The 14757-nt window shown below is 37.2% G+C and overlaps 1 protein-coding gene across 2 annotated transcripts in view; it reads right to left on the reverse strand.

Moving 5' to 3' along the window:
- raver2 (ribonucleoprotein, PTB-binding 2) overlaps window positions 1-14757 on the reverse strand; it is a 59320-nt gene that overhangs the window by 27640 nt on the left and 16923 nt on the right. For both annotated transcript variants that reach the window (XM_043240967.1, XM_043240966.1), the window contains exon 3: window positions 6602-7074. In XM_043240967.1, the coding sequence (XP_043096902.1) occupies window positions 6602-7074 (473 nt within the window). The remainder of the gene's footprint in view (window positions 1-6601; window positions 7075-14757) is intronic.

Below are 14757 nucleotides of genomic sequence, written 5' to 3' on the forward strand. Positions count from 1 at the left end.
AATCAAACAGGAAGTATATTTGTTTGTATGTATATGATGACAGGCGTCTGTGTGACAAATTGGAGCATAAAATAATTTCTGTAAACCTGCTGAGCTGCGCAAATGGTAAACTGTTCTCTCTTGGCCCAAACTGATTCTGTCATGAGTCTATATCCTGCAGGGCACTTGGAAAAAATATAACACAATAATGATACTCCATGAGTTTCCTGTGTTAGGCTTTAAAACTTTACTAGACAGGAAGGAGAGAGTGGATATATGGGTGCAGTCATAGTCTCGCACAGCCAGACCAACTTTTACTGGCCAAGAACTGCTCAGAAGCCATCTGAAAGACATGTAAAGCAGCCAATCAAACTATGTTTTGCGCAACATAATGTTTAGGGATGTGAAAAAGTAAAGTGAATTAAGGTTGCTGCAATAGACAGTGTTGACGGTGATACCGGTGTTACCTTGCCCAACGTGACACCGTCATTTAGATTTTTTTATAACAATAAACATCATTACGTGAGGAGAGTGAGTCGAGCTGACGGACAAGAACAGTGAGGTGAGAAAGACAAGATAATGATGGAAGAGTTTCAAAACAAAACGCAAAAGCAACTGTTAAAATATTTAACCTGTTGACTTCTGCCATCAATGATACGTGATAATGGAAGTTAAAACAAACAAACTAAACAACATTAGTTTCTCATTTATTTGGTTCCACGGTTTTTTGTTTTATTTAACCTATATTTTACATCAAGGTGGACACCGTCTGTTCCTCTTTATTTTCTTACTCATTTTGCCAATAAAGGTCATACGTTTCATAATTAATTGTTCCTCAGTCTTTACAGATTTTTAGCTATACCTATTTAAACCTTGTGTAAGTTTTTTGTTATTTTATATTAGGCATATAACATGGTGTATTTGTATTTGTTTCGTTCTATGCTTTACGTTGTATTTTGTTGATTGATGTCGAACTGCCGCTAATGTAGAAAGTAAAAAATTTTGTGAGGGAAAAAGTGAGGGAAAGAGGGGGGGCTCCAACAAACGAAAAGGCAAACAACTGCTTGTTGGCAAACTGTCACAAATTTAAAAGCAAAAGTAAAATATGCAGATCGCTTACATGCTCTTTAAAGAGAAGGAATGCAAGAAAAAGATGGAAAACTCAAACTACCGCCCTACTACGACGATACCGCTATACCAGTGTTGTCACACGTTAATTACCAGATTAGGAATGTCACAACCCTAACGTCAATGTTCCTACAATAACAGATTGGAGTAGAACTCCATTTATTAGTCAGTAATGACACACTTAACAAATCTCTCAAAAACTGTGTAGAATTCAACCAATCAGATGGCAACTTCAACATTTCTGAAGTGTTTCCTATTTTGCCAACAGTCCGTGGGTGTGATGTCTGAGGCTGAGACTACACCCACTGAGATGTTCAACCACCAGCCATTACTGACCTAAGGCTAAAGAAATCAATACAACAACCACCTCCATTTAAACACACACAAACAGTATAAAGTAGACCATAAAGTACTCCATCAAAAGCAAATAATGTATCTGGACGTCTGCATGGTGTGTTCCCTCTGGCTCGGACATGTTCTATTTCCTTTTATAAATGGGTGACCTTTGAGAGCGATAGAAAGACCCCAGTGGGATTCACAGAAAAAGGGGGCACTAGGAAGTATGAATGAAAGAATAATGTCAAGGCAGTAGTGAAGTATGAAAAAACTTCGTATGTAACTTGGTATAAGATCAAGAAACAAGTGTTTGTTCATAGAAAACCATCTCCCCAGTGATTTCTTTAAATTGCCCCAAGTCACAAGACTCCAACTTGAGAAGATATTCTAGAGTTTAGATACAGTATGGCTCCCAGGGGTCTCTGCACAGGGTCCCAAGACACCATCAAATCTGTATGATATTCTGGTTCCTAGTCTTAATGGCTTATATAGCACCATAAGTCAATAAGCTACATGGATTGAGTTATTAGAACAGATTTGAATTAGTAAAACAGATACATTTAGTCAAACTTTGGGTGAAAGGTTAAATACTCATTTTTATCCAAAGAAAAAAAAAAAAGAACTAGATTAACTAGACAGGCCAACCTGTCACAGCCAGGTTTTAAAAAGCTTTTTTTTATCCAGTCTTTTACTATTAAATATAAATAAAATAAAATAACAGATGAAACTATTAGAAAAACAAAAATAAGAAATTTTGTCAAATTACTAATAATAAAATTACTAATAATAGTAAATAAAAATGACTAAATAATAATAATAAAAGACATTTTTAAAATAATAATCAAAATGACAAAAGCACATAACAAAATCACTAAAACTTTAAGTAAGATTCACCATATTTAAAATATCTTAATAGTTTAACTACTCTGATCTAAACAGACAAATAAATGTTTTATACTAAATTATACCTAGGAGAAACATAACCTGGCAATAAAACATAAACCTGAAAAAAAGAGATATATACATGCACTCAACATGCAAGCACTAATCCAGTGATGTAATAAAAATAAAAGCATGGCAAAACTGCATATACAGCAAAACAATAAAAGATCAATTTAAAAGCTAAATCTAAATGCATGTATAAATCTTTTAAATTACCTACATGTGGTCATTAATAATGCAGCAGCATTATAAAGCACACTTCATCTGTATGATCAATATGAATACATCCTTGACATTAAACATTGATAGTTAGCCTAGAGGAGGGGCGTATTTTACACCTGAAGGATTAGCCTTGTCACCGTATAAATACCTGACCGCGTCTCTCCTCGGGAGACCGGTCTCTTCCCCGCATGCACGCTGGTGTCCTCGTGGGTCCAGGAAGGGTATATATATATATATATCCCACTCTGCCGGAGCATATATATATCCGCCCCTTATGGACCCTTCCCCTGGATATATTTCCCAGGGCACGACGAGGACACAGATCCCCTTTTATTTCAATCATTTTTATTTATATAGCGCTTTGTCAATAACAACCTGACAGCCCACTGTGTCTGTCGCTGGCTCCTCCCGTCACAATATATATATATATATATATATATATCAATCATTTCAATCATTTTTATTTATATAGCGATTTTAACAACACAGGTTGTATCAAAGCACTGTTTAAGCACTGTACACACATACATATATACTGTAAATATACTGTGTTTGTTTTTTTTGAGACAACCTACTTCCTAAGGATGGAATATGAAAATTCCATCCTTAGGAAGTAGGTTGTCTTAAAAAGTGACATGTTTGTTTGTGGGTGTGTTATGACAGCCTTCAAAATCTACTGAGAGTGTCAGGTCACGGGTCAGCAGATGAGTTGACCTTCATATCAGACGAAAGGAAACAAATAAAAACACAGAGACAAACAGAGAGGAGACAAAGAGAGAGAGGGGAAAGAATGGATAAAGAAAACCAAAAAGCAGCAATCAAAAATCCCCACATTTGTGATTAATCACGTCCACCTAAATATATCTGGATGCACTGTGTTTGCGTCCAGCTGTCAGTGTAGGAGACCGTCATATGTGCCAGGGTCAGAATATGCCCATCACAGACAAGCTGAGTCATCTAATAACATAACTGCTGCTGTCTTTCTCAAAAAGAAAGGCAAAAGGAAGAGAGTTGACAGAAGGGAGGGGGACTGCGAGATGAATGAGTGACAAAGTGGGAAGTGAGATGTGAGAAAGAAAAAAAAGATGCATTTTCAAACGCATCTATTGGCGCCGACATTTCCTGTCAACTAAACTCAAGAGTTTTGTCATTTCATATCACATCATAGTAATTTTGGGAAAACTAACTCTAAATGAGAACTGTGATCAAGCTAATTCGACTTTAAGCCAGTAAAAGTCATTTACTCACCATCATGTCAGCATGACTTTCCTTCAAGAAACACAAAGGAGATATTGTGCCTCATAAATGGTTCTTGTGTGAAAATTCTGCCATTAATCACTTATCCCCATGTCGTTCCAAACCTGTAAAAGCTTTGTTCATCTTCAGAACACAATTTAAGATATTTTGGATGAAAACCGGGAGGCTCTATTATGAAGCTACGAGAAAAAAGAAAACAAATATAACGATTTTATTTAATGATTTGGAACGTAACATCAATGTAGCGCAATTTTGGACAGCATCCTGTACACGCACATAGCGTATGCAGTTCTGTGTTAGTTCCATTGCGTCTAACACAGAACTGTGTACCTTGACAGCGGTAATTGTTTGGCAGTCAATGGGTCAGTTACAAGCCTCCCAGCTTAAATTATGCTCCGAAGCTGAACAATGCTTTTACGGGTTTGGGACGACATGAGGTTAAGTGGTTAATGATAAAATTTTCATTTTGGGGTGGAGTAACAGTTTAACATCTAGTTAATTTTCAGTCTATTTTAATTTCAATTAAATCAGCAAAACAGTAGAAAAAATGTACAAGTGAGTTCATTTGCAAAAAATGCTAAACGCCACAATCAGCTCAAAAAAAGCTGACTGCCGTTTTGCCAAAAAGTCCACTTTCAAGGCATCGCAAGTTCAGGTTTTTTTGCAAAAGCCGACAAGTGCCTTTGTTGTTTTTGAGCAGAAGCCGATAAGTCCATTTATAGCCGATAAGTCACATATATATATATTATGTCATTTGGGGTGGTGAAGTGGTCTGCTGTTTTTGATTTACTTTTAAAGCGAACAATCACCTGAAAAGGTTTGAAAACCACTTTGCTATTACACAAACCCTGAAATAACTCCACATATCTAAACAGCTGAGTTGAAGAACTCCAATTAGGAGAACACATTACTAGAGTCAGTCTTTCCAATTATCATCCAGTTATGAAAAAAGCTTTCAGGTCATTAAAAACCTCCTAAATATTGATGAGACATTTTCTATCGACACAAGGCACATTTTGCATCTTATTTCCTGGCATCTCCTGCACAGAAATGAGCTGAATCACTAGTGCAGTTCATAGAGTTATCTCATTTCTTTACAGTAGTGGGGGCGGCAATATTCAGAGAGCTCCATTATTGATTCTTGAAGCAAAGCTCGAGTATTAAAGAGGCCTGAGAGCACTGTGATGCAATTTGAGGTCAAAGTCCTGAGAGCTTGATGCATCTCAAACACTCCAACAGATGGTGTGGGTTTAGTGCTGCTGCAAAGCTTCATAGGATTGAGAGGGTGTAGCGTATTGATTACTGTGCTGGCTGGTGTTGGCCCTAACTGTAGATCTAAAGTCAGTGTTGCCCTTTAGCTTTAATGGTTTTGATTAGGATGGAGCTTGAGGAAACCGTATCCTGCATCAGCACTTAAAGGCAGTTTTCCTGCACGGTATTGATTTCTGGAGAAGCTTTACATGGTGAAAAGCTCTCCTTATTAACACAGTGGAGACAGTAGTGAAGGCTGGGTAGGGTTTCCACATAAGCTCTCATCACCTGGTCTGGCAAGAGAACTCAATCTCTAAAGCCACGATCAGACCATCAGTACTTATGTAATGACTAGGCTGAGAACCGAAAACCAGGTTGTATTCAGAAACAGCTCCAAAAAAATACTGGAACCAAATGATGCTAATGAAGAAAGATGTGACCAGTTTAGTCTGATTCCTGAACTAATTATGAACACCCTTGTGAGCCTTTTTGATGAACATTAATGAGTTTGTTCTTATTAGTCAATGACAAACAAAGAACAGTACCAAACAAATGATTCTTACGAGCCATTTCTTTTCTTGAATCAGAAACATCTACTGCAGTGTACTTGCAGGATACTCAAATGAAGTACACTTATAAACCGTTAAAAAAAAGCCAAATTCAAATTAAGGCAGTGTCATATTTTTGAAAGAAGGATTCTTATGTTTATGTTCTTGTTTTTTCATACCAAGCAATTATATTCTAAAACATGATTCTTAAGTGAGTAGTTCTTTTTGGCTAATTAAACGTTTAAGTAAATAAAAAACTCACAGTGTATTCCCAAGCAAATGACAGCAACGACTTTTTGATTCACTTTTTTTAAGTGAAACAAAACATACATGACAATTAGTGTAGTCTAATTACTGAAAAAAAATTACTCTCATGAATCGGGAAAGCGCAGTACAATCAGTTTAGTCTGATTCCCTAACAAATGACTCATATAAACTATTTTCATGTGATTCAAAACATACAGAGCAATCATTGTGGCCAGATCCTTATATAAATGAGACGAATGAGTTGGTTATTTTAAACTGAATTAATGAATTTGTCTCGCAAACTTTTATGGGTGATTTTACATCATTTCTAAAGCTTGACAGTTCCCATTTTTTCACTTTCATTGTATGAAAAACAGCACCAGAAACAATGCACTAAACTTCTCCTTTTGTGTTCCACAGAATAAAAAAGCCATACAAGTTTGAAACAAACATGACGTGATTAAATAATGATAAAATTCTCATTTTGGGGGGGGGACTGTCCCTTTAAAAGACTGCAAGTGGCAGCAACCAGCATATTTCATTGAATTGCAGTTGCTCTACAGAAATTATTTTTCCATTGGACTAAGAAATATTATCACCTTTACTTCACCAAATATTTTTTTCTTAAAATAATGTAGGTGGAGGTGAAATGCCTGAATACAAATGGTCTGTTACTTTTCTTCACATCTCACCTGGCAGAAGACGGGTTTGTAGCTTTCTGAAAAAATGTGCGCCAGCTCCTCCGAGTCTTCAAAGTCTAGCGGCAGGCGATCCACGCATAGGCACTTTGAGTGGAGGTGGTCAGCAGAGGTCAGCTGGTTGACGTCAGCCCACTGCACCATGAGTGCACGGTCGCCCAGCGGTTTGCCCAAGAGTTCTGACCGTGCCCTGGAGGCTGAGTCCTTCTTCATGTACTCCACAAAGCCGTAGCCTTTGGAGTGGCCGGTAAGGTCGCTGTACACCAGGAAACAGCGTTCAATGTTGCCATAGGAGCGCACCAGCTCCTGAAACTGTCCGGCAGCGACAGTGTAGGGCAGGTTGGTGACACACAGGAGCGAATCCGTAGGCTGAAGCTGGACGGTGATGTCACGGCCTCGGACTGATGTCTGGTGCAGAGTTCGGATGGCATCCTGTGCCTGGTCGCCATTTAGAAGGGTTACGAAAGCTAGTGAGACACAAACATACACACACGCACACACACACACACACATACATACACAAAAAAAACATTAATAAAACACTCAAACAGCAAATCAAACAGATCTTGAGTGTAAAAAACATCAACAGTGGTATTATATCCTGTGAGTAAGTAAGAACTAAAGTCACACTGAATTTGAACAAAACACAAATGGAAAAACCTATTAAACATAAAAATTAACATACAAGCCAGAAAAACATCATTTAGTGAGAAGACAAGCATTTGTATCAAACAAAGAGCAGACTGTGGACGAGAACTTTTGCGGAAGACTCTAGGACTAAGTTCCTTCTATGCATGAAATTACAGTCAACATGAAATATTTTTAAAATGTATTGATCTTATTGACTATACATCCATGCATTTTGTCCTCTTAAACAACATTCTGGTGAAAACAACTTCTTCCTGGTGAGGCCTTCCAGACTTTTCATTAAGTCCACTTAAATCCCATCCCTGCAAGCTCACTGTTGTTTGCCTCCATTTTTGAATGCCATGCTCGCATCTTAAAATCTAATCAACAACCAATGATGCATGTCACAAATTGGAATGACATATCTGTAGTTACTTCTGATTCACCCTGACTTCATGTGAAGCCAAAATATTTACAGATTGCCTATTGGATTGGCAGATGGCTCTCGATTTACAAACCTGATTCATTCCTGGAAATGTGTCAGTACATTGAGCCTGTCATAAAATAATCCTTAATTACCATTAAATTCAATTAAAACATGTAATTAACTTCACAAGAAGTCTGTCAATTTAATTATCAAACATAAAAAGGATTTAACGTGATTTTAAAAAACAGGGAATAAATTGTTAGAAAATATGTCAATATCACTCTTGCAGAGGAATAAAATATTTTGTTTGGTTCCACATACAGTAAAATCTAATTCTGAATATGTTTTGCACATTACTTGCACTTATGATTCCAGCATTTGTGCTTTATGACATCTGTGCTGCTTATACAGTAAATGAGTCTGTTGCATTACTTCCCAGTAAATTGTTTAGCAAGAAATAATTAGATACTTTCCACCCCCTCAGAAATTATTCAGCCCTTTAACTGCTGCTGAACCTGTATCACCCTTTATAATACACAGTGACAATCCTTTAAAACTACAACAATCTTTTATAATAAATAGCAAATAACTATTGTAAATAGTTTCACACAGGTCCTTGATCCATAGAAGTTAATCTCATTTATACTTTTTTTTTGTCCTTCTCCGCCCCCTTCATTCCTCCCTTCCTTTTAACTAGAGTAAATGAAGCATAGCCAGGCATTTTCTTATCCGACAAAGAGAAAATGCAGAGTGAACAAAGAGCAGCTAACACAATAATCTTAGAAATCACAGCCACTTTAGCTGGTGACAGCACTGAGGCGGCCATTTTTTAAAACACAGGAACCTGATTATAGCCTTCGTCTCAATCTGTGACAGTTATTAGTCGCGTTAGGGGGGGTTCTGTGGTGGGGGGCTTTATTGTAACAGCATAAAGCCTATAATTCTTCTGCCATTAGACATCTAAAATTACTCATTAATGTACAGTGGAGTCAATAATGAGTGCTACACGGGAACTGACATAAAAATGAATAGCGTGACGTGGTTCAGCGATCAATAGAAGATGTCTATTGCTGATGTTTCATGGCTTCTTCAGTCCGTTGTGGTCAGCAGAGTCTAGATCGAAATTCTAGACTGGATTGTAGAAACACCACAAAACAAAGGCACAACAATTACAGCAATTATAAAGTTTAAATCACAGCGTTGAGCCTCGTCATCCCATGAGCATTGTCTGTGCTCCGTTTCCCCGTTCTTATTACACTCATTAGACTTTACGTTAGCTCTGAGATGATAATATGCTGGGGAGGAGTAACACTCAGTCAGCTACTGTAGTGTACGACATGAGCTCTACTCACACTGTGAGAGCTCACTGAGATTCATTATGCCAGGGTGTGAAAGATCACTGCATTTAAAACAAGCATGGGCTTGTATCTGTTAGCACACGGGTTAGATGATTGATGCAGTCGCTTCTGTCCAGGCTAATGACACTCATAAAGCATCATTCCAACTGGCTAACTGGCAAAATTCGCATATTTCTGTGGAACATTCCATGCACTTCTTTGACAACGAGAAAATTGTACTAGATCCCACTATTTCATGAATTTACATCTTGATACCAAGAGACTGAGTGTGTTGCGTGCATGACGTGTAATATCTAGCTAACACAAATGAGGGTTAGAAACCTTGTGCCACTTTTGGCAGGCGGATGGGTAAACATTGGCGCGTGAGCAAAAATTGAGAGAGGAATGTTACTTGATTGTTATTTTGTTGGTTTTAGAAATGTTAAAGTCAGGGTCCAAAAATAACACCCAGTGAGTGCAAAATATGAGTAAAAATTGGCTTTGCCAAAAAACAAACAAAACAAAAAACAAAAAAAAAAAAACAATTCAGGATAAGTGTAAAAATCTCACACTTGCTGTATTAAAAATAAAGCATCTAACTGTTGTACCTCCAAGAAATCCAAAAACATTTGTCTGACCTTTTAGGACCACAAATGCAGCACATACACTACTGTTCCAAAGTTTGAGGTTGATAAAAGACTTTTACATTACATAAATTATGGTACCACTTTAATTTAAGGTGTCCATAATACAGAGTAATTACCTAGTACTTAATAGTAGCCATTGTACTTAAAAACAAAATGTACTTACTATGCAACTAAGTTATGGAACAGTTTGCCCTTACAATTTACAATTATGTAGACGTAATAGGCAGCTACTATTACACATTTATTACACACCAAGTCTGTTACACAGCTACTTATGTGACCAAAAGATTGTCACATATGTGCTTAAATGTAATACCTTTCTAATTACATTAAAGGCATAATCTTCTTAAAATAAAGTGTATCAAGTTTGTACTTAAGTGTAATTACCTTTGTAACAGACTCAAAATGTTATGTATGTGTAATATAGCTGCCTGTTACATAAACATAATTACAAACTGTAATTAATACAGGATGTTACATAACTTACTTACACGACAAGTACATTTTATGTCATGTAAGAACAATGGCTCAAAAACAGTTATTTCGAAACTTTATATTCAGCAACAATGTTTTTTAAATATTATGCAGCACAACTCTGTTATAAACTGGTGATAAGCAATGCTTCTAATGGTTTCTGAAAGATCAGAGAACTCTTTTTCCAATAGCTTTTGCCAATAAATTACATTTTAAAGACATATTAAAATAGACAGTTATTTACATTTTTAACTATATCGCTGTTTTACTGTATTTTTGATTCAATAAATGCATCTGAACGGTAATGTAAGCTGCCAAAGCTAAATATATTTCTCATCCCAAAATGTGGTATGTATGATCTAATCTTCATTCTATGCCTTGCATTCTATGCCTTCTACACCAAGGTTTAAGATGCAGTTTGGTCGATTAGTTTAGCAGACAAGAGAGACACATTCCTGCTCACACCTGCTATTTCAATTTTTTTCCACCTTCACTTTAAACTAATTTCCTGATTTCCGTGAGGGAAGTGTATGTGGGCAGGTGTACGCACGGGCTTTTCTGATCTTCCGATCTAATATTGTGAAATAAGCTCACACAGTTTACTTACAAATGCAAAAAGAGAAAATAATACAGAAAGCAGCTTATGCTTGTTTATGCTCTAACAGCCACAAAACTACACAGAGTCTGTGTTACATTTTTACCTTCGAACCAAACTTACTATTTCAGACAGCCAAGTGGCTTTTGTGGCTGTTCAAACACATTTATCCACTTGACCCTCTACACAACAAAGTGACCCAATTTTATGTGTTTTTGGAGTGACTGAAAGTGGAAAAGCTCAAAAACAAAAAGTTTCACACCCTGTTTACTAAAGCCCGACCGATATAGTTGTTTTCGGGACCGATACCGATACCAATATTCTTTACGTGTATATTGGTACAGTACCAGTCAAAAGTTTGGACATGAATGAAAAAATAATGCATTTTTATTCACAAATTCTGTAATGTGTATTTTCTGAGGATTTGTATTTGAATAGTATTTTACAGTTTAATATTCAGAAGCACAATATGGTGATTTGATTTAAGTGTACAGAAGCATTTCATCTGCATAATGGCGGCACAGTGCTCATTATTTACTAAACAGTATACATGTTCTGTTAAAAAAAAAAAATCGGTGCCACACTGGCGGCATATTCGCCGATATCAATATTTCTGCAACAGGCTCATATCGACCGATAAAATCTGCAAAACTGTAAATCGGTCAGCCTCTACTGTTTACACCTGTATTTAGCATTACATGTAATAACTCATTTTAATATCAGGTGTAAACAGAGCCCTAAAAATTAAAAAGTGCAAATAAATATTTTAGTTGAACAAGCTGAGCTCCCCTGAGTGAAATCCCAGAAACGCCTCTGACTTCCACTATCCTTAATCTACCGTGCTAAGCACCGCAGCACTGTGAATGTGACACAGACACACGCAATCAATGTGGTTTTAGTTTACAACTAGGTCTGTGGCAAAGAGCAGACAACGCAGCTCTGCCCTGGTACTGTGCTCGTTATGGCTTGTTAGGCTCCGTTCAGACTGGGTGTCGTTACCAGATGGCTGCAATATCTTAGCAGACCAAGGCCATCAGCGCTGGGCCAAGTTTGGGTCCTTCAGGCTGTGCCTTGACAGAGTGTCCTCCCCCCACTAGCTGCCTTCAGCGGCAGAGCACAAACAAACCTTCCCCTGCTGCTTTACAGCATGTCAATTATCAAGCATTCAGGCAGACGCACATACACACTATCACAAACACGCAGACAGACGCTCTGTGATCCAACTAGTATTTTATGCCGTATCAGATGGCAGGTCAGAGACACACAAACACACATGCATACCTGGAGATCCTAACTGCAATTGTATCAATGATAAGGTCATCTGACCTAATATTTTATATAACGCTAAAACACAGGCAGATTTTGGCGTCCACCAGCTATATCTCAGCATGTCAATTACTACTGAAAACACCCAACAAAGCTGACAGCTGCTATAGTGTACATTTGGGGTATGTATTCTGATGCAAAAGAACAAACAGACAAACTCATCTGGTATCTGTAGTGTAAAATCAGGCTTTGGAAATGAATATTTTCAGTTGGAGATACACCAAAATGCTCAGAAAATTGTTTAATTTAAGATGTGGAGGTAGAACTGATCACCGATAATAATCGCCTGATGCATACCAGTTAGAAAAGGCTGATGTCAATGATGTCAAACGGTACCATTTTGGAACATATTTGTACTTGAAGTGTATATATTTAAACCTAACAGGTACAAAAGTGTACCTTCTGAAAAGGTACCACCCCAGTGACAGCTTTTGTACCTTTTTTGTAGAGTGTGACAAAAATAAATAAATTAAATATAGGTTTTAGTAATATTAAAAAGTTGGTTTCTTGAATGACTTGTTCATCCTATAATAATCAGTTTTTGCTTACATTTATATTCCTAATTTATAGTGTAACGGCATACCGTTTGCTTGCGTTTTTAAAGGTGCTGTTGTAGGGTTGACACCGAGTGGTTGAACTAGATATTGCAGTCCAAATTCAAAATAGACATTTTTTTTTTTTACCCGGCCCCTTCTACTCAGACTTGACGCACACGTACAGTATGTTGCCAGATTCCCGCTCAGACCCCTTTCGTTTGCCAGCTTCCATGACTGAAATGAAATACGCTCTGTCTTCAGCCAACTGGCTACCCGTGGTTCTGAAGCATGATTGGCTAAACTGGCAGTGGGCGGGTTTCACGAACCAAAACAGAGGCCAAAACATTTGGGGACGGAACGCACATTTTCTAAGGAGAATAAAGTACGTTAACGTAACATGTTTCTTAAATATCTGCAAACATTCTATGGTACTTTTATGCTTTAGAGTCGAAATCCTACATACAGCTCCTTTAAGCATTGTGCTTAGAATCATGTGATTTTAAGCCATTGAACGCAATCAGTAGTGAAATAAAGCTTATTTTAATATATGCATGCAAAGTCTAAGAAACTGTTCCTAAGTGCTGTCAGAGAGGTGCACACACAGGAAGTCTGGGCTCACAGGGCGTGGGAGTTATTTTTGCAGCTTTATAGGCCTCGAACAGTTAAACACACATACTTGTATGTGTCAAAACCTAGCTATTTGCAAGTAACCTCGTAAAAAGTCATTTAGGTGTTAAGTGAAAGCAAACATCTACGAAACAAAAAAATGTGCAACATTATATTAGATCTGGGCAGCACGAATATTAGACTGCTGTCACTTTAAGAGCTACCCATATCCAATCTGGTATCCAGTTTTCATTCACATTAACCAGACATCAAAAGAGACATTAATCTCTCACTTTTCATTACTAAATAGCTTTAGTAACTTTATTATTAAATTTTATATATAAAATAAATGGTAAATATATATCTTTATTTTACACAGTGGAAAATATGCAGTGTTTTTATACATTTGATTACTTGCGATTATTTTAAGTTTTTAATATTTATTTGTTGTCTACTGTCGTTTTTTTTGTCCTGTTGTTTGTAATTAGATTCTTATTCATATTTAATCAATGTTTACCTGTCTTTAGTGAGCTTGAGCTTTTTTTACATTTAGGCTAGTATTAATATTTTATATATCATATGTGTGATATATATAGTTATCGTGAAATAAAATTACAAGATTTTGGGTACTTCATCCACCCCTAGTCAAAATGTACTGGTCTACAAACCATGAACTCTGGTAAAAGGAAAAGGTCGTAAAAAAACAGTATTGTGTTAGAACTGTAATTTGTGTGAAAAGGAATAAAAGTGGTTGGTGTTTTTCTGCCATTAGTGTTCATTGCAGTGAATTTTATGTATAGGCACGTTTTTTGAGTTTTTCAACAAGGCCGATATAGGTATGTTTTTCCAATTAGAGGAACCGCCACCATTATAATGGAGTGTCCTAAATAAAATCCCCTCACACACACAGTACAATGCATCCAAAATAGATCTGAAAAACCCTTGCGAACAAGATTGTGTCAAAACAGAAAAACAAACTAAATGACACTGCTATTCCCATTTCCAAACACGCAGCAAAGATGCCCGATAATGGAGCGGTTAAATGCTAGCATTACCCAGCCTCAATATTCAAATATGCTCTGCTCTTCAGCAGCCACGACTTTGGCCTTTGTCCTTTTGTGTGTTCATGTTTGAGTATGAGAGCGTGTGTGCTCCTTCTCCAAAGCCGCCTACATTTGCCACTGCATCAATTAATGATGATCTCCTTCTGCTTTCCCAGCATCAGTCATCTGGCTGAAGTGGTTGTCGGGCCGGGCAGTAACTCCCACACGCTCCCGTAAAAAGGCCCTCTAAAGCTTCAAGTGGACAATGAGACCCCCACGCCGCTATTGGATCCATTTGCAGCCCCCTCTCTCGATCTTCATCATCTGTGAGATTGAGATGCATGCTGGGTGATTGTTATGATGGAGAGCTCATGCTGTTTAAATGACGTACATCTTATCATCACCTAAATACATGTATCACCTAAATAAATGGGGTCTGATCCAGTGCCGATCATGTCATCTCGCCTCAAAAATATCACTAAAGAAAACAGAAATTGCTTTTAGATTAGACAAAAATCAGCTTCTTAATGCT

Source organism: Puntigrus tetrazona, chromosome 6, assembly GCF_018831695.1.
Source record: "Puntigrus tetrazona isolate hp1 chromosome 6, ASM1883169v1, whole genome shotgun sequence".
Lineage (NCBI taxonomy): Eukaryota > Metazoa > Chordata > Actinopteri > Cypriniformes > Cyprinidae > Puntigrus > Puntigrus tetrazona.